This window comes from Coccidioides immitis (assembly GCF_000149335.2).
Source record: "Coccidioides immitis RS genomic scaffold supercont3.2, whole genome shotgun sequence".
Taxonomy (NCBI): Eukaryota; Fungi; Ascomycota; class Eurotiomycetes; order Onygenales; family Onygenaceae; genus Coccidioides; species Coccidioides immitis.
Genome location: NW_004504309.1, coordinates 1,490,702 through 1,509,142, shown reverse-complemented (window position 1 = coordinate 1,509,142; position 18,441 = coordinate 1,490,702). Strand labels below are relative to the sequence as shown.

Genomic DNA, 18,441 nt, shown 5'->3' with positions numbered 1-18,441 from the left:
CAGGATCAAGGTTCGAGCTCAGCTAACTGGCGAGCAAGATTTCAAAGCCCTTTCTAGCTCTTCTCTTTGTTCAACTGCTCAGTTTGGTGTTGTTTGCCTCAATCAAATTCTGGTTTTAGCTATTTCATCAATCGTCCTGTCGCATAGATAGCTCTTGTCTCTTCAAATCTTCTAGCTCGAAGGCCTTACCCACAACCACCACACCTCGAGCTCCAGTCATGTCCTTTTATGTCTCATCTGGCCAGCAGCGCACTCTCCGCGCATGCATGGTCTGCTCAATCGTTCAACTCCACAGTGTACGCCTCCCTCCTTTCCTCGTGCCATCAGGTTCCCTTCAGCGGACTAACATCCGTTTCCACCCCTCCAGAAATTCATGCGCGACGGCTGTCCCAACTGCGAACCCTTTCTGAACCTCCGCAACAACGCCGACAGCATTCAAGAATGCACATCACAAGTGTTCGAAGGTTTGATCGCCCTAGCAAACGAGCGGTTGTCGTGGGTTGCGCGATGGCAAAGGTTAGATGGCTACGTGAGCGGGACATATGCGGTCAAAGTTGTTGGAACGGTGTGTTGCTTCAACCATACATTTGACAAGAAGAGGGATTGGAAGTGCTGACGAGTGGATTGTGTAGCTACCGCCGGAAGTCCTTGCAACTCTTGAGGATGCTGGTGTCAAGTACTTCCCGTATGTATCGCCACATCACTTTCTTCCCGTTACACGAACCTTGCTAATATCAAAATAGGAGAGATGGAAGTGCTGTTGATGAGGAGGGTTAGCTGTTCTCTTTATTTTTTTTCGATTCGGATGCTTTAGCAGGAGTCGGCGTTTTGAAACGAATTTATCACGGACTCGTTTTAGATCATGTTTAACGCGCGTGAGCATTGGCGTCGGTTGACATATGGTCCAGATTTTCTTTTTCTTTTTACCAAAAGATATGAAATGCTTTATTTGTATCGTCATGGAGTTGTCTAAGTTGATCAGAGACTGGACGCCTCTTACAAACTCGGATTCACTGCAACGGCAATGGCGTCAAGAGCCAATAAAAATGCAGCATCATAAAATGGAAACAAATGAGAGTGGAAATAGTCACTCGTATATCAGTTCACTATTCGAGGGAAAAAAAGCCAAACCCGGAAAGCTGAGAGGAACATTAAAATGCACAATTTTACAAGTGAGATTGGTTACCAAAGCCATTTGCCATCAATAGCCTCTCAGCCTCTTGCTTTTGCCATGTCACCTTGGCGGTCGCGGACTGCTCGCGTTGCTTATTCTCCCGTCTACCCATCTGGCTCAAATGAACCTCATCGGGTCCGTCAGCGAGTCTCAATGTGCGGGTATGGGCCCACATGGCTGCCAAAGGTGTATCCTGGCACACACCCATACCACCATAGGCCTGGATTGCACGGTCAATGACATCCAGGGCAACCTTAGGAACGAGAACCTTAGCCTCAGCGATTTCCTTAAGGGCAGCCTTGGCGTTGGCATTGTCAATGGCAACAGCAGCATTGAGGACGACGAGACGGGCAGCGTCAATCTCCATGCGGGAGCGAGCGATCCACTCGAGGACGACACCGTGTGAAGAGAGCTTAGCACCGAATGGCTTCTTGTTCTCGTCGTTGGCACGAACAATCAACCATTCGAGAGCCCTTTCGGCGGAACCGATGGCACGCATAGCGTGGTGAATACGTCCTGGGCCGAGACGGCCTTGGATAATCTCGAAACCACGGCCTTCACCCAAAACCATGTTAGAAGCAGGGACACGGACGTTCTTGAAGGTGATTTGGCCGTGGCCGTGAGGAGCGTCGTCATATCCGTAAACGCTCAACATGCGGTGAACGGTGATTCCGGGGGTATTGGCCGGAACAAGGATGACAGATTGCTGCTTGTATGTGTCTGGGTTGTTGGGATCGGTCTTGCCCATGACAATGTAGATACTGCATCGGGGGTCTCCAGCACCGGAAGACCACCATTTCTATAAGAGGAGTAAAATATTAGCAGATTGCCTCTCAATGAAGGTTGAGACAACAAATATACCTGTCCATTGAGCACGTATTCATTACCCTCCCGTCTGATGTTAAGTTGGATGTTTGTGGCATCGCTTGAAGCAATCTCAGGCTCAGTCATGAGAAAAGCGGAACGAATCTTTCCATCCAATAGGGGTTCGAGCCATTGCTTCTTCTGGGCCTCATTTCCGTATTTAGCGAGCACCTCCATGTTGCCAGTATCCGGAGCAGCGTTGTTGGTGGCCTAATAGATTACATGGAGACTGTCAGCCACGGCATGTCAGGCAAGAAATGCAGGTCCAGCGCATAACATACCTCGCTGGCAACACGACTCTTTCCAAGGATCTCAGCCATCAATCCGTATTCAACATTGCTGAAGCCAGCACCTTCCTTGAAGTGGTTCTTTGGCAAGAACATGTTCCACAGGCCGAGTTTCTTCGCCTTGACCTTGAGCTCCTCAAGAATCGCAGGTGTCCGCTTCCATCTTTGCTCGCCCTGGCCGAGCTGTGCTTGGAAGAGAGCATCTGCGGGGATACATTCCTTTTCGACGAACTCCTCGACCTAAGGATAAGGGAAAATAGTTAGCTCCAATCTCGCCCTTTCATGTCCAGCTGGGCCTGGGTGACTCGCTTAGGAGGTCTTGGGATGGGTCAACTTACAAGATCGAGGGTCTTTCTAGCCCGTTCACTGACGAACGGAGCAACGATTGGCGGGATTCTGGTAGAGGCAGACATGGTGGACAGAGCTGGGGGAGATGTGAAATTTAGAAGAGCTGCCAAGTGTGGAGATATAGTGAACTCTTAACGCAGCCCAACGGAGTACTTTGAGGATAAACCACAGAAGATCAGCACAAAATCCAGATGGGATGCAATGTCTTTAAGTATTACGAGCTCCAAAGAGAGAATAAGGGTTCAAAAATCATACGACGGGAAAAGCAGAACCTAGAACCGCCCTCTCGAAGCGATGCTGATGGGTTTGCCGGCACTTGGACCTCGGCTGTTGGCGAGGCGGACGGTGCCAGCTCGGCGCATTACTCAGCCCAGAACCCGCCAGTAGACAGCAGCCTGGGGGACTGTGCTGGGCTTCATTGCTTCCCTCAGGCTGAGTTAAGTACAGGATCAAGATGGATAAATGAGGAGTTGAGCTGGCTCGCTATACTATTTGGCTCAAGATAGACTATCTAGATGACTGCACGGGGTTCCCGGCACGGGATCACCAACCGCACCGAGATATCAGCTATATCCTCGTCGGCTTGCGAGAGTAGGTCGGCACCGATTGCACTGTTACCCCAGGCCCAAGAGTTAATTAACCGCCGCCTGCACGGGGGTTTCCCTCACGGCTTCGGCCATCGTTCCTCACCAGACATGGAGAACCGGCAGAGGCCTTGGTAATTGGCTAGCTTCCCCGTTTACGCAAAGAAAGTAAAGCTTCACGCTACTCAGACCCGCTCCTGCGGGTGAGCTGAAGCTAATCCACATCGTCGAGGCCTGAACCGCACTACATCTCACCTTGCTAGGCGTCATAGATTCGACAAACTCCTTGTGCCATGCCCAACACCGTCGGAGAAGCCATCGCCAGGTCAGAGTGCGAATTGATACAGGTTCTAAAATGGAGTCGCCGGAACAAAGCTCTTCATCATGGGGGATGTAGACAAATTCTGTGTCATTAATAGGATTCTCGACAATTCTTAGCAATGTAACAGAACCTGGCAACACCATATCAACCCCCCACAACCAGCCATTAATATCCTGATGTCCCAAGTCCCGTTTTGTAGGTGCCCTATGCACCGCTCTGATTCCATCCTATGGGCCCTCCGCGCCGCTAAAAACGCCATACCTGGTCCATAAGGCACCGCCAGAAAAATTGGAAGGAAAAATACAAATAGTGAAAATAAAGTGGTGGTCGTGAAGCCTGTCATGATAACACAAGGAAATTCATAGCAAATGAGAACGGTAGCCTAGAGCATTTGTCGAGCTCGAAGCCAGAAATCCTTAAGCATCAGCGCCGTCATTTCCAGGTTTCTCTGAGCTCATCTTCTCGTAAGATTTCTTTGCAATGGCCTTTGCAAATAGGACTTGAGGCTTTGCGCTGCAGCCATCGTCAGTATCTTGTCTTAAGAGGTTGTTTTCATGGCCAACTAAAAGTAACGGAACATACTTTTTGAATTTCTTTCCTTTCAAATCGCATATCTTCTTGGTGCATGGACTCATAATATCATCGGATGGAGACACATAGTACTCTGGAGCCCTGTTCGAATCCTAAGTCAGCGTGTAACTCTACATACGGGCGAGATAATCCAAGATCGGAGTCATACTTCAGAGCCCCCCCTTCAAGTTTTTCTTTTAAAACTTGACGGTGATATTCCATGGATTTGGTAGCCGCGGCTTTAGTATCCGCTTCACAGTCACCGCTGACCTTGGTAGTATCTTTTGAAGGCGAAGGAAGAAAAGTGTTTGTTGAGCGGTCAGAAAGAGGAAAGGGTCTAGAAGGGCTGGTGGCGTTGGTTGTCATGATGGGAATCGAGGAGTGTATGGGTTTTTCGGTATTGTATGATGGGCCCGTGGAAATCGCACAGGTATTCGCGGAGAATGGTCTTATGATAGCTTCAGCGGCTGATAAGTGTTAGCGATGAGCTTGCCTTTATACGGGCCAAAAACAGACAACGGAAGATTGTTGGTGTAAACAAACCACTTCTGAGCAATGGTGCGTTCTATCCAGGATCCCAATTCCAATTTAAGTTGTGGATGCAGACAGAGAAGTTATGCGCTTGAGCTCGGAAATCAAGAAATTTTGCGTTGAATATCCATGTTGACAAGGTGATAGTTGCCGTGGCAACGTAACTACCCTGATCCTGGCAGCGGAGACCCAGGGCAGTTAGCGCGACTTTCTTTTCCGGCATACGTCGATGACAACCCTGCTTTTCGGTAGACTCTGCGAGAAATATCACACGTCTCGGCGGTGCTTGTCAGTTTCTCTCAAGAGATGTGGACAGTGGTGGTCCCTCTGGCCATGGTCCCTAGTATGGAGTACTCTGAGAGACTCTGAGATCGCGGCTTGCATTGGAGAATTTCTCTATACTGGACCACATTCCGGCGGCATTCCCAGTACTCGGTACGGGCGGGCACTCTCTCTGTCCAAGGTGTGTCCCGTCGACTAATAGTATGCCAGCTCCTCACCTCGTGAACCAGGAATGTTTCAAAGCCGTCTCTGCCGTGATCCTCTTGGGCGGATCAAAATGCATCAGGGCACAAACAAGATCTCTAAAGTCTTTATCGATATCCTGGCACATAGAGAATGGTTTCCGCGGGTTTCTCTCATTGAATCCTTCCCAAAGGGTTTTGAAAGCATTGCACCACGGGTTTTCGTCTCCCAAGTACGCCAGAAAACCATTCAAGCTTTCCGCGTTCGCGAAATATGACAATTGGCGCTCGAGAATGACTGATAGAGGCTCAACACCTTCCGGAAGCTGGCTCTCGTCCATGGAGAAGATGGCTTCCTTAAGCATGGCGTAAATGCACTGACAAAAATTTAGCATATTTTGAAACATATTATGAACATGATCTCGGCTTACCACGACGCCAAATGAAAATATATCAGACGCCTTGTTAATCGGGCCGCGCGCATGCGCTTCAGGGCTCCTCCACATATAATTACCTAGTTGTTTGCCTATTATGGAGCGACCAGGGTGTAGGTGCACAGCATCTTCAACGTCAGAAAGCTGCACCTGATCTACGACTATCTTCCTCGGGTCTTCTTTCTCAATCCTCCAGTTGATTAGAATGTTGTTTGCTTTAATATCTGTGGCGTGTGAGCCTTTCCTCTGTCCTATTGGGATCAACGAGTATACCTGTGTGAACAATGTCCCGTTCATGTAAGGCCGCAATCCCACGCAATGCATCTCTCAAAATACGTTTCGTGATATCAAGGGGCAAATTAGTTTGTGGTGCCATTCTTAGTAGATGGTCCGTGAAATATTTATATACGAACAATGACTCTTCTGGGATCGTATCGCTCAATGTCCGAAGATACGGGCTCCCCAAATCCTTGTGCATATTCCGGTAGTAGTGAAAGTCATTCTGGAAGACTTCTTTCAAAACGAACTGCTGCTCATCGGAGCTAATGAGAGATATTAGCACCCTTTCTGTGCCTGATCTTTTGTGCATGTACGGAGCACAGAGCTAAAGGACCATATTGGCTTAACATACACAGCAAGATACACCCGCAGCCTGGTAAGCTCCTTTTCCTGCAAGACCTTCTTGATTAAATAATGCCGGCCTGATTGACCCCGTAACTCTATATGTTTAGGAGCTTGTTTATGTAGTCCGTTCCGCAGAACATTTGTTGAAACATGGCTCTCCCTGGTCTTGTTTCTGCCGAACAAGGGGAGCGTAGCAACAGGAAAAGGAGAACCCAGGCGATGGGCCGCAAGAATCCTCCGCCATTTTAAGCGGTACGCAAGCATAGTGATCATTAAATAGGGACATCATCCCAAAAGGTATTGGGGACGTTAGTCCGCAGGCTACGGAAAAAAGGACTGAATTATGCAGCGCCGTCTAGAGAGCTTGAATGGAGTGTGAGCCGATGATGTCACCAAATGGGCTATCATTCCAGGTAAACAGAAGCAACAAAGCATTGCCACTTTCTCAAACGCAAGACTCGGGTGTGTACCCTGTCTCGTTAAATGTAAACGAATTCCTTAGAGCAACGTCTATTTATCAAGCCCGTTAAGCCATGATAGGCCTACGAGCACTAGGCCTCGGAAGGAGAGTGCCGTGGCGGGTGGAACTCCCTACATACAGTGCAGTAGGCTACGGAGGCATAGGTCCTGAAGCACGAATCTAGATCATTGTGTATTGCTATTATGTAGAAAGGAAGGTAGAGAATGATCACACCTCATGCAGGGCGTCGCTCATGCAAATATGTACAGTAGAAACACGATAACGGGGATAATATTACAAGACATCGTCTCACCCGATAATATGCCTAGATATGTCACTGTAGGCCACATAAATAGCACGCGTAGATTATTAGTGCCTATGTGTTACCCGAGATAAGGCGGAGCGTGGCCACTCTTTTGCAGCGTCACGATTCCGATGTTCGAGCGCCTTGCTGGCACCCAAAGGAGTATTAGAAGGCGGAAGATAGTTACCCACGCAGGGAAATGCTTCTTCCGCAGGGTAATATCGCTTAGGCCTTCGGCTATGGTATGTTGTCACCGTCTGCGATTGTGGCAGAAACCCGCCAATGCAGCGTGATAAGACTAAATCGCCGTGATGGTCGGGGGTTTTGGCCCCTCGATCAGATCAACGATAAACATTTTTAAGACGGGGCTTGGGGAAGCTTGAATTCAGCACTATCCCCTTCATCATGCCCACACAAATCCGCCGGACTGCTTCTCTGTCGCTTTATACCTGCAGGATTTTCTTCCGGCACAAGATTACTGGCCGTTGACCGAGAATACTCCAAATGCACATCATGCAATCCCTTTTCCTCTTCTTCCGACGGACTCAATGTATCTGACGACGGAGGAGGGGAATATGGAAATGTATGATTGCATATCTCACAATCCGTCTGGCCGTCAGACGGGTTGCGTCGATGCAGGCTGCCTTCTTGATACGGTGGGCTCTGCATGGGTGAATTTGGGCTCGGAGAAGGCGTTTCATACGGGGGTGATGCTGATCGGAAGCTATGGGATCGAGATACCATGCTCTGCATTTTAGGGAACTCGAGATATGATCCCACGGCACTCCGTGAGAATAGCACCAATCCAAAGGAAAGGAGGACAAATACGCTTTGGATTATAGAAACCCGCTTTTGGAAAACGACCTCGTCTGCAAGGATGGCGAGCTGCGACGTAACAGCAAAAAGTTCGTGGTGGTATTGCTGTCGCTGCTGTTCAAACTCGATAACAACAGAGTGCCAAATATGGTCATACTGCTGCCTGAATTCTCTTAATTCGTGGAGTACAGTGGAGTTTAAATTCTCGAGAAAACTAGAAGTTTTGGCCAATTGGCGCTTCTCAACCTTGTTGAATGCATCCCGAAGGATCCGCGACTGCTCCTCAATATACAAAAGTGATAGAGTTGAGTTTGTCTCGAGCATCTGCAGCCGCTTGTGAACAGACTTGAAGAAAGATTCCTGGGTTGCGGGATTCGGTGGAGGTGGCTGAGATACCACCGGTGTTCTCTGGTTGTCTGCAGTCGTTTCGTTTTCCGACCTCGAGGAGCCGGATGTAGAGACCATCCGTGACCCAGGAGTCGCTCTCTGATGGTCGCTTCCACCTACCATAGTAGGTGGCGTGTCCGAGACCGAGGTATCTTCCAAGCTGGTTGACCCTGTTGCATTACTTGCCCAGGTTTCGCTCTCTGCAGATTCGTGAGCCTCGGATTGATAATCAGGATCTAAAGCCATATCATAGATCGAACTCATATTGTCCGAACTCATCCCCAGTAGAAGTCTCTCGATTTCGTTTATCTGAGGGAAACAGGAAGCGCCAAGGGCCTCCTCATCCGGTAGGGTTCCAGAACCCGTCTGGGTAATAGAGATGTTCACATTTTGATCTCTAATCTCGCTTTGTGTTTGATTAGAATTTTTCATGGTAGGAACCGAGCCAGGGTTCTGTTGGGCCTGCACAACCGCTTCAACTGCTTCCTCCTCTGCCCTGGCGGAGTCTCCATAATTTTTGTACTCTTCCATCATCGTTGTGCCATGCACTCTAACAAGACTCAACGGGCAATAGAATTCATTCCCATAATGAGAAAAGAACTCGATTTTCAAATATCTTGCCCATATAAGCGGATTCTCAACGGCAAACGCCTGGATTTCCCGGGTATTTGCCGCCTCGTACGTTCCCAATTCCTTCCACTTATCGGGCTTTGCAGGGTAACGATCCGCTACGCTCACCCTGAACGTGCGGAATATGGAGCTAAAGAACTCATAGTTGGCGAGCACGACAGTATCCACAAGAATATCATCACAGAGTTCTAGGATAATAAACTTGTCCTTGGCTCGACACTCGTTAAGCATGTAGCTGTCTTTATTTTCAATTAGGATGGACGAAGACCCGGTACATTCTCGATTAGTCTTCAGCACAGTAGCTGCACAATCGAAGGAGGCATAATTAAATCGCTCTTTGCAAGTAACTCCGGCATCTTTCCGGCGAGCAATTCCCCGACGAGGAACCCCGTCCGACTGGCTCTCACCTTCAGTGCCTTTGGTGACGTGCTTTTCACCATTAACAGACGAGGAGGTGGACTTGGCATCCTTCGTCTCCACTGGCGGGATATCTGAATCACCTGGGCCAAACCCACCAAATCCCAATTCAATCTCTCCCTCTTCTCCGAGAGAATCCAACGCATTGCTGATCTCGCCCGGCCGAGACCGTTTTCGCATCTCCGTCGATCCAACAGCCTGTCTGTTCCCGCGCACGTTATCCACCGACTGGCCAATCTTAGCCAGATTCTTCTTCTTCCATTCTTCGAATGATAAAAACTTCTCATTATCCAACGGACTCTCGGTGTCCAACTCCGACTCCACCTTAGGCGTACTTACCGTCTCCGCTGAAGAAGCCGTTGGCGCCTCTGACGTTCGTTCCGTAGCCACGCTCGCACTTTCAGTCATCCCATCCGGGGCAGAACTACTAGCCCGCCTCGAGCCCAAGCACACCGGATACCGCACGTATTCTGCCTGAACGTCCACAAAGTCTCTCACAGGGCAACTCGCAGCGTATCCGTGGTCCATCGACCAAACGTCCCCCCCAGGCTGCGGCTGATGCCGCCGTCCTTGAAAATCTCCATTTTCCGCAACGAGCAGGGGAAGAAGGAATAGTAAGATCAGAACATTCAGCACGCTAAAATCGATATCGAAACAGACAAACGACCAGCGCCCGCGCATCTCGAGGCGTATCGTCTGGGAAAATGGGTGGTCTATAGCGCGACGATCATAGAGTGACGAAAGGGGAGGAAGGAATGTGAGAGTGAGAGATCAAACTCGCGGAGGACGACGTCACTCGGTCCTGTAGAGTAGCCATAGCGATCAGAATCTGTACTTGTCATATGTTGAGGGGGGGAGCCGGCATCCCGGTCATCGGGGCACGCATCCAAGAAGACTCACATTTCAATCATAATCATTAAAGGAAAAAAAGGAGAGAAAAATCATCAATAAAATGGGGTTTACCAACCCAGTTCCAGGCACTCAGCACTTCCTTCACGGAGAGAGAGAAAAAAAGAAAAGAAAGAAGAAAAAGAAAAATGGTCCTCCGCCAAAAACTCCGCTCAAGCCCTTTCACGTTGAGCCGGTGTGGCGCTTCATTTGCCAAAACTGCGTTAATCGAAATTCTCGCTTCCACGCTTTTCACAAGGCCATATATAGAAAAGCCTAACAGCGCGCGCAAATCATGGGACGGCTCAAGTCCAGAAGTCAAGTCTGAGAGAGCCGAAAAGAACAGCGTCGGAGATATCAAACGGCGACCGTTATGCCGATGCGAAGAGGCTGGGAACAGCGTCTCCACACAGAAACAAGGCAAAGGAGATAAAGAGGCCTACGGGAGTACAAAGTACAGAGCTTGGAGAATAGGGAGAATAAAAGAATATTTTACAAAAGCACGATCAAGTAATAGTAATCAATGGTTATCAACTAACTAGCAGAGATATAATGAATTCAGATGCAAACGGTTTGTTCTGCTCTCTCCTGCGTTCGTGGAAACGGTTGGGGGTCAGCCCGCAAAAAGAAAGCCATGAGGGAAGACGGGTTAGAAGAAAAAAAGAAAAAAAAGCAAAAAAAAAAAAAAAAATCAAGGGCCGCCGAAAAGGACAAAAAGACCAAGCTGTCCAGATCCCTAAATTTGGAAGACTCACCCGCGGAATTATTAAAGCTTCGCCCAACCTTTTCGCAGGGTCTCGCATTGGATCGAGACACGAGAGCTATTGGCTGGGATAATATTAACAACCGTTGCGGACTTACAACGCTTCCGGATCGCACGGCCGCAGACTGAGACTGGGGGACATGAAACGAGTGTCACTGCAAGGTAGTGCCTTTGCTCCTTACGAACTGCCGTGATGCGAAATGGGCCAGAAAAACGAAAAAAGAAAATAAAAAAAAAAAAAAAGGCCGAGTAGAATAATGCCTTATATTCTTTTTTCCTACTCCTTTCCCTTTCTCTTGCTTCAGATCTAACTCTCACAATGTTACTAAAGTACATGAGCAGCCTCTCAAAACGATAGTCCCCAAGGCTGCTTGATCCCAGAGTACACATTTTTTTTCCCTTTTCTTTTCCTTTTTTTTTTTTCCCAACGTTTAGATCTGAAAGCGCTACCGTGTAGCGAGTGAACAAACAACAAAAGAGGGCGAGGAACGAATGCCAGAACACAAAAACACCTTCACCCAGAGCTCCGTCCTAGTGTTTCTCTCCTTCCACCTTTCTCAGCGGTGATAAAGGTGGCTGCCATATGAGGGCTGCAAAAGCCTTCGCTGGCACAAGCTTCTTTTCCAGACTCCCTTTTCCCCGGGCTGCATATCCGCCTCTTAGCATCAACAAAAAAGGGGAGATGAATTCCTCCACGACTCGAAGACTGTGCAATGCCTGCTGGTGTTATGATAATAATAATAATAATCATAGGAAAACAAAGGTATATAACTTCAAACACGCTGTGCGATGAAAAAGGAATTGAAAATAAAAAAGGAAAACGCCACCACAAGGTACCCAATTGTCAAATCTCCGTTGATGCCTCCCAACTTCGCCGTGCCGTGCCGTCCCGTGTATCTTGATAATGACAGCCACATATAGTACAAACAAAACTTCAATGTAGACGACACCACACCCGCAGTTTTCTCCAGTCTAGAACAAACAGTGGGTTTTTGTATTTTTGTTTTCTCAAAAGAAATCCACATGGTCAGCGGTGCACCAAGCTTGGGCGGGGGGTTATGCGGTAGAGATATATGAGGAGAGAATGCTTCCAAAGTTGGTTATGATATAGAACAAAAAGAAAGGAGGAAAAGAAAAAGAAACCAGGCTGCAGCAGTCGATGTGTCAGGAGAGGAATCGGAAAAAGGTCGATTGACGACGAAAAGAAACAAGGAGAGACCAGGAATCGGAAAACTTATATATGAAGATCCTGCCATCCACCAATAAAATCAAATTCATCATCGGGATAGCTATCATGAAGTGAAAATGGGCAGGAGTCCTTTTTCGGCTTGATCGTCTGGAAGGGGTCGTGGCGCCAGTCTTTGCTCAGCAAATGCGACTGTGGATGCTGGTTTTGACGGATTCGGTTGTGTTTCGGGCTGCTTCCCTTGCGAATCCAAGGCTCATTCTCGGATCCGAACGAGTTGCGTCCCGCATCCTTGCGCCAGTTGCGGTTGACAATCTGCTTCGCCTTCCACTGGAGAGGTTGCTGCTCTTTCGGGTGGTAGTTGCGTCTCTTCTGGCCCAAGGCTGCCCACTTGTCCATGATCGTTTGCTTTGGAGCGTACTTAGAAGGAGTGAAACTGCCAGGGCAAGGAGAATCGTTGCCACGGAAATTTTCGGCCTTCCTGGGGATTGGAACGCTCTTGGCTTGACCGTTCGGGATCATCGAACGCGAGTTGAGAGCGGAAGAAGTAGGGTCGATCTCTGTCAACCCAGATTTTCCAAGCTCATCTTCCTTGCTCTCCTGACTCCAAGTACGCGCATTGTGAGCCTGACGGTTGTGAAGTTCAAGGGCCTCATTCTCCATTTGATCTTCATCCCAGAGATCACTCCAACTCTTGGATACTTGCTCGTCATTACCCTTACCAAACACGATGGACATGGAAGGAATGGGAACACCAACAGGTTCCGGCAAAGAGCCACTGATAGGAGCTTTGTCGAACTGTCTATAGCGATCCTTGGGCAATGCCATAGATTTGAATGATGGTCCAAAGTTCGAATCAAAGGTGGATACCATAGACGCCGAGCCGTGATTGCCCGTGTACCATGACATGCCTTCGCCTGCCGATGTTGCAAAAAGGTCTTCCGTGTAGACTTCAGAGTCGGGAATTGCGGACAACTGACGAACAGCTTGTTGGGGAGTGGACTGAAGAGCTTTTGCCCATGGAAAAGAATCGCCTTGGTTGATCTGAGGACTCTGGATTGATGGCGTGCGAAGGGGTTCACGATAGCCGCTTGCGGGGACAACATTCCGGTCTTCGGTGCAATAGTCGTCCAGAGTCTCGTCGTCGATTGTGAAGGAGACAGCACGAACAATGGCCTCGCGCATCGCAGAAAGAGATCGCTTTTTCGGATCAATGGCCAAAGAATGAGTCAAAATCTCAAAAGTATCCTGAGACATATTGGGGAAGACATCAAAGAGCGACTGGCGATCACGAGCATAGTCGGCGAAGAGAACGTCGGACTCAGTTGGCGTAACAAAAGGGTTCCTCGAGAACAAAATGTTCAAAAGGCAAATTCCGATGGCCCAAATGTCGGCCTGACCAGGGGAATACCCGGCTGCAGTTGGCTCGTATTGTTCAGGAGCCATATACCGATCACTTCCCACGCACGCCTCAAAAGACCAATTGGCACGCGTCGCAAGTCCAAAGTCACCCAGCTTCATTGAGCCATCCTGGCACAGGAAGATATTCTCGGGCTTAATATCACGGTGATACAATCCCTTGGAATGCATGTACTCCACAGCGCCAATGAGTTGTAGCATAAAGTCACGGACATGTTCGGTTTCCAAGGGACCACGATCAACCCTGATAGCTTCGTACAAATCACCCATCGAACAGTACTCAAGTACCAAGAAAATATGTGACCTGGTTTCAAAGGAGTGGGTCATATTGACAATGTTCGGGTGGAAGCCGAGACGAGCATGGCACTCCATCTCCTCGGAACGTTCGTCGACGGTCAGATCGGAAGAATCTGATGAAGCCTGTTTGGTCAAGCATTTGATAGCAACTTGTTCTCCGGTCAAGGTGTCCTTGGCGAGGAAGACCATTCCAAAGGAACCATGGTTGAGCGGGGTGACCGTGAGGAATCGACCATCCAACAACTGTCCTTGAACAAACTTGTCCCGCAAGCAATCCATATTCGGCAAAGTGTAAGGGCGATCAAGGAGCGAGTCAGTTCCAACAAAGAAAAGAAAATCGAGGAGAGAGATTAAAGGACGTGTGACCTCCGCCGCTGGCCGAGTACTGTGTGTGTTCTTGGTGCGTATGAGAGACAGAGAGAGGAAAAAGCAACCCCAAACCCAAAGCTAAACGCGAAAAGCACAAAAAGAGAAAAGGAAAAAAAACACCGTATTGTCGATTTAGATGCTCATAGAATGCAAGTTTCGAAAACCGTTCGGAATATGTCAGAAGGAATACAAAAGAAATACCGCCGTCCGGACCGTGTGGTGAGAGGGAGGAACGACACCCTCGGAAATCAACCGAAGAAAAAGGACGGAATTAATGATCGTTATAATTGCATTTGGACTTTGTAAAAGAAAAGGAGCCTCGATTGGCCAAAGTATGAGTTAAAAGAGGAGAGAGACAATATATATATATATATATATAAACAAGAAGGACCAGAAGGTTGGATGAGATCGAGCAAAACAGGAAAAGGATATCGCTTCGTTACAGGTCGTGAAGTCCACAAGGTGGATGGGCGCTCTGGTGATGTTGACGGGGTTCAGAGCTGTTAGAGATAGCAGGCCTTCTTGGACGGCGGGACTGGTGAAATAGGAGGGCGGAAGAGAGGTGGACCTCCGAAATTTCAGGAGAGCTTTGGAGGATGAGTCACGACTTCCAAGTGGCAAAGGCCATCAAATGCCCTTTTCGTCGGGGCAACAAAACGAAGCGTCAACGTGTCAAATCAACAGCTATCGTAAGATTGTTTCTTTTGGCAGGTCTGGAGCTAGCTTGGCGGGACGTGCCGATGTAGTGGAAAGGGAAGGGCTGGCCTTTTATGAAACTGGTTCGAGCAGTGGAGCAATGACTGTCCGCCAACTGTCCAGATCCACTTATCCGCTCAATCGCTGGGGAAAGGCGGCAGTGGTTGAACAAGATGACGAGACAGGAGCAATGGCTCGCAGACGAGGGCTCCGGGGGGATTGAGACAGGTGGTGGAAAGGGGTTGTGATGGTGATCGAGACCGTTTCGTTATTAGGACGAGGTCCCAGGAGAGCTAAGCGGCTCGGTTGATCGATCGAGGGAAGAGGAGAGGATAAACGCGTTGGAGAGGAGAAGAAAGGAGCTTGCGAGCGAACAGATCAGAGCTGTAGAATTGACGGCTTTCTAGTCTTTCTACCAACACACTGTCATCCTGGGATTTAGGAGGCGGGTGGCGGGAGGATTGGGACCGTGAACGGGGAGAGCAGACGAAGAGAAGTGACAAGAAAAAAGGGGGGGAGGAAGAAGAGAAGACGGGAGAATGAGAGAGAGGATGGGACGGCGAAAGAAGCTGGATTACGTGAACGGAAGGATGTGGGAAGGCGTGGAGGACAAGGGGAGACGAAGAGAGGAGGAAAGAAGTAGAGGTAGCGAAGAAGGAGAAAGAAGGACGGCAGATGGGGCGTGCAGCGACTAGTAGCGAGGTGAGGAGAGGGAGAGTGAGTGGTTGAGGTGAGGTTGTGAAGGGGGGGCGAAAAGCAGGACGATGATGGATGACTGTTTTGGTTGCTGGTACGGCGTAAAGCCTGCTACTGTAGTGCACGCTTGATGGGCGGTGTGCAGAAAACCCCCCCGTGGTCGAATGGGAGGCGGGAGTGACGGGCCCAGGAATACCTGACGGATACCCGGCCTGCCCTATGAAAGACGAACACCAGGCGCGTCATTTTGGGCACCGCAGCAGTACCCCAAAGGTACCGCTTGCTGGTGACGTCTACTCAAAGGAAGGCGCTAGAAGGACGGAGAAGTGCGTGGATCTACTTGTTTCCACGCCCCGCACTTGGCCGAGAACGGCAAGGTCAACGTGGCAGGACAGCACGTAATACCGCTAGCTGCGGGCGAATATGCCGCTCTAACCTTGCTGAGGCGTATCAATACGGTCACTTACCGCATACCACTTACGTGTCCCCAAGGAAACTGAGCCTGGTCGGGTCATGCAGGATTTCTCGAAACGCAGCCTGGTTGACATGGCCAACAACCACCCTTTTCGCTCCCTGCATCTGACCTTGTCCATGAACGCTCCAGAGGTATCTTCAATTTAATTTTTTTTTTTTTTTTTTTTGAATTCCGTTAACCTTCCTTTTTCCCTTTCTCTCCCAGAACCAAAAAAAAAGGGCACCGCCATCGTCATGGAAAAAGGCATCCCATGATCATTGATCGTCTTTGATTTTCCCAAGGTTCATTCTTGCCGCGACCCCGCATTTTCACAACAATCAATATTATCTGCACCTCTGTTTCGGCCAAGTTGGCTTGAGCAGGTGATTGGATTCGAAACTCTGAGCAGGATCACCAGCAAAAAGCTTCCCACCTCGAAAAGTGCCGGTACCGGTAATACGGAGATACAGCTGTTTCGGGACATACCACGGAGGTCAAAACTCGGGTCGGGGGTGCCAGGTGATCCCTGCTGGTGACTCGCTATTCGACCGACGTTTTGAAACCCGTCGCCCAGCTCAGTCTCTAATTCGTGCATGGCCGTCAATTCGGCTTGGCGGGGTTCTACGCACGCTGGCTGCAGTTTAAGCTCCTTGGGGGAACCAGGAGAGGAACCGTCGCCGGCGCTGTGACCATTCGCAGCCATTGAAGCCAGGGTAAAGAAAAGCCATGAAAATAATAATTTTACTCCGTCGTAATAATAATAATAATATACCCCACGGAGAACGGAGTAAACATACATATGTACATACATCCACCCATCCAATCCATCCATGATACACGGTACGGAGTACTTGAAACGGATTTGTCGTGCGAGCTGATGGCTGGAGGCGCATGACGAGCGGCGGCAAGCTGGGCGGGAGAATGGCCTGGAAACTTCATCGAGACGAAAAACGCCAAAACCGGACTTTGTGGCATGCCCGGCTTTTTCCTACACCCGCGCTAACCGGAGCCGGTCTAGCTCGCTGAGTCAGCGCACCGGTGACCACGCCGCCACATGCGCAGCCTCATTCGTCACTCTGCGATGGAGTTGCTTTCTCCGCAAAATCAGGTGGTACCTGGCGCTATCGCCCATTTAGAGTGCGTCTCTCAGGTACCACATGATGTAATGGAGCTCGCTGTCCGACCTGACAGGCGATCGACCGTCTAGGCAGATGGGCCGCGTCGTTCGTTGAGAAGAAGGGAGGGGGGAGTTTTTTTTTGAAGCCTCAGGCAATCAGGTTTGACAGTTGCAACGGCGAGGTTCCCATCCACAACGACCACCACCGATCAACCCAAGAAATCTTGAAACCCATCTCGAGCCAGCCAACTCCGCGCTGCTGATGCCTGCCAGGAAATCCAGAGAAGAGTCGTCTCGATCGCAGTCTCTGGGACTGTGATGCAGCTATCATTCGTTGGCAGCCCTCCTCCCGGTCGTTTAAGCGCTCACATCCAATCCTTCGGGGGCACGCTGATACTTCCGCAGTCTCAGAATTCAATCAATCGTTCCCAAGTCCCAGTCTTTTTCTTGGAGAGCAGACCGGGCCGGACCGTCCATTTTCCAACTTTCTGGCCACGAGCTGAGCGCCCTCTGTACCGAGAACAGTACTCTTCTGAATCAACCCTCTCAGCGTAACCGTCCGGGTACTCTTCCATTGATTTTGACCCGCGGTAACTCTTCTGTAAAAAGGAAAAATAGAGGGTCATGCCCTCGATTGTGGGAAAAAGTATCATTTCCCCTCATTCACTTGTCCAAAATTGATGGCGCAGGGGGCTTGGATTCCCCGAAATTTCCCTCCTTTTTGTCCAATAAAAAACACCTGTCCCCCAATTTCAGTTGCATCGGTGCGCACCATGGCGTGCTGTGCGTGTTTGTACGTCGTAGTTAATATGCACACCTCTGCATGTCTATGCGGGAATTGTTAGCGCATGGTAGGATCTCATTGCTTCGACTCCCTTTTTCCAACCTCACCGCCATCTGGACGTATGCAAGACATTTCAGCCCGGTCTCCGAATGCGCTGCTCGTGTCCTCACCCTCCTTTCGGCGCCTGTAGCTCACTTTTCAGGATCTCTCTGGCATAATGATCACTCCTTGCTCTCCTCCGCGCAGCGAAGCCAATAATCGTGGTGGACCACCCATCCTCGGGGCCTTGGGATATGCAGGCCATTGCATGCTTGATGCTCAAGTGATTGGAAAGAAACACATGGTTGGATATTACTCTCTCATTGAGATTTCCGGCAAAGGGTCCCGGAAAGCATATTCATTATCCTCTCTTTGTTTGGAGTACTCCATACTGCACAACAAACAAGATACCCACCCACCATCACTACCGCAACCACCGCGGGTAGAACTCAATTGGATGTTGACCCGTGAACTCAAGAAGGCTTGCGCGACAGTGCATCATACCTGCCAAACAATT

At 49.4% G+C, this 18,441-nt stretch overlaps 8 protein-coding genes across 8 annotated transcripts; 2 read left to right on the top strand and 6 right to left on the bottom strand.

Annotated features, from left to right (window-relative positions):
* The first annotated feature begins 19 nt into the window (after positions 1-19).
* CIMG_06029 (transcription elongation factor spt4) lies at positions 20-1,101 on the top strand. The gene is made up of 4 exons (XM_001242132.2): positions 20-296; positions 368-565; positions 633-685; positions 744-1,101. Exons 1-4 carry the CDS (start codon positions 219-221, stop codon positions 775-777), a joined length of 363 nt encoding a protein of 120 aa, XP_001242133.1. The 5' UTR covers positions 20-218; the 3' UTR covers positions 778-1,101.
* On the bottom strand, positions 861-2,944 carry CIMG_06028 (acyl-CoA dehydrogenase). Its single transcript, XM_001242131.2, has 4 exons — positions 2,664-2,944; positions 2,320-2,565; positions 2,036-2,248; positions 861-1,973 (listed from the first exon to the last, which is right to left on the bottom strand). The coding sequence occupies exons 1-4, from the start codon at positions 2,736-2,738 to the stop codon at positions 1,167-1,169; spliced, it is 1,341 nt and encodes a 446-aa protein (XP_001242132.1). The 5' UTR covers positions 2,739-2,944; the 3' UTR covers positions 861-1,166.
* Positions 2,945-3,649: 705 nt separating this feature from the next.
* On the bottom strand, positions 3,650-4,695 carry CIMG_11656 (Spo12 family protein). The gene is made up of 3 exons (XM_012358635.1): positions 4,319-4,695; positions 4,162-4,251; positions 3,650-4,092 (listed from the first exon to the last, which is right to left on the bottom strand). Exons 1-3 carry the CDS (start codon positions 4,513-4,515, stop codon positions 3,996-3,998), a joined length of 384 nt encoding a protein of 127 aa, XP_012214058.1. The 5' UTR covers positions 4,516-4,695; the 3' UTR covers positions 3,650-3,995.
* A 336-nt stretch (positions 4,696-5,031) lies between these two features.
* On the bottom strand, positions 5,032-6,466 carry CIMG_11655 (serine/threonine protein kinase; the record flags this gene model as incomplete). The annotated part of the gene is made up of 4 exons (XM_012358634.1): positions 5,032-5,521; positions 5,576-5,802; positions 5,852-6,120; positions 6,210-6,466. 4 exons carry the CDS (start codon positions 6,464-6,466, stop codon positions 5,177-5,179), a joined length of 1,098 nt encoding a protein of 365 aa, XP_012214057.1. The 3' UTR covers positions 5,032-5,176.
* Positions 6,467-6,835: 369 nt separating this feature from the next.
* Positions 6,836-10,664, bottom strand: CIMG_06025 (Sad1/UNC domain-containing protein). Its single transcript, XM_001242128.2, has 2 exons — positions 10,117-10,664; positions 6,836-10,018 (listed from the first exon to the last, which is right to left on the bottom strand). Exon 2 carries the CDS (start codon positions 9,895-9,897, stop codon positions 7,324-7,326), a length of 2,574 nt encoding a protein of 857 aa, XP_001242129.1. The 5' UTR covers positions 9,898-10,018; positions 10,117-10,664; the 3' UTR covers positions 6,836-7,323.
* A 1,437-nt stretch (positions 10,665-12,101) lies between these two features.
* On the bottom strand, positions 12,102-14,048 carry CIMG_13010 (serine/threonine protein kinase; the record flags this gene model as incomplete). The annotated part of the gene is made up of 1 exon (XM_001242126.1): positions 12,102-14,048. The coding sequence occupies one exon, from the start codon at positions 14,046-14,048 to the stop codon at positions 12,102-12,104; it is 1,947 nt and encodes a 648-aa protein (XP_001242127.1).
* Positions 14,049-14,604: 556 nt separating this feature from the next.
* CIMG_13009 (uncharacterized protein) lies at positions 14,605-15,057 on the top strand (the record flags this gene model as incomplete). The annotated part of the gene is made up of 2 exons (XM_004445251.1): positions 14,605-14,640; positions 14,686-15,057. 2 exons carry the CDS (start codon positions 14,605-14,607, stop codon positions 15,055-15,057), a joined length of 408 nt encoding a protein of 135 aa, XP_004445308.1.
* Positions 15,058-16,007: 950 nt separating this feature from the next.
* On the bottom strand, positions 16,008-16,687 carry CIMG_06022 (uncharacterized protein; the record flags this gene model as incomplete). The annotated part of the gene is made up of 3 exons (XM_001242125.2): positions 16,008-16,103; positions 16,339-16,385; positions 16,471-16,687. The coding sequence occupies 3 exons, from the start codon at positions 16,685-16,687 to the stop codon at positions 16,008-16,010; spliced, it is 360 nt and encodes a 119-aa protein (XP_001242126.2).
* Between the last annotated feature and the right edge of the window lie 1,754 nt (positions 16,688-18,441).

Coding starts and splice junctions, on each gene's coding strand:
- CIMG_06029 (XM_001242132.2), top strand. CDS start 219: ATGTCCTTTTATGTCTCATCTGGCCAGCAGCGCACTCTCCGCGCATGC. Junction 297..367: donor CAATCGTTCAACTCCACAGT/GTACGCCTCCCT, acceptor CCACCCCTCCAG/AAATTCATGCGCGACGGCTG. Junction 566..632: donor CGGTCAAAGTTGTTGGAACG/GTGTGTTGCTTC, acceptor TGGATTGTGTAG/CTACCGCCGGAAGTCCTTGC.
- CIMG_06028 (XM_001242131.2), bottom strand. CDS start 2,738: ATGTCTGCCTCTACCAGAATCCCGCCAATCGTTGCTCCGTTCGTCAGT. Junction 2,566..2,663: donor CTAGAAAGACCCTCGATCTT/GTAAGTTGACCC, acceptor CCTTATCCTTAG/GTCGAGGAGTTCGTCGAAAA. Junction 1,974..2,035: donor AATACGTGCTCAATGGACAG/GTATATTTGTTG, acceptor CTCCTCTTATAG/AAATGGTGGTCTTCCGGTGC.
- CIMG_11656 (XM_012358635.1), bottom strand. CDS start 4,515: ATGACAACCAACGCCACCAGCCCTTCTAGACCCTTTCCTCTTTCTGAC. Junction 4,252..4,318: donor CTTGAAGGGGGGGCTCTGAA/GTATGACTCCGA, acceptor GGATTCGAACAG/GGCTCCAGAGTACTATGTGT. Junction 4,093..4,161: donor AAAGGAAAGAAATTCAAAAA/GTATGTTCCGTT, acceptor CGATGGCTGCAG/CGCAAAGCCTCAAGTCCTAT.
- CIMG_06025 (XM_001242128.2), bottom strand. CDS start 9,897: ATGCGCGGGCGCTGGTCGTTTGTCTGTTTCGATATCGATTTTAGCGTG.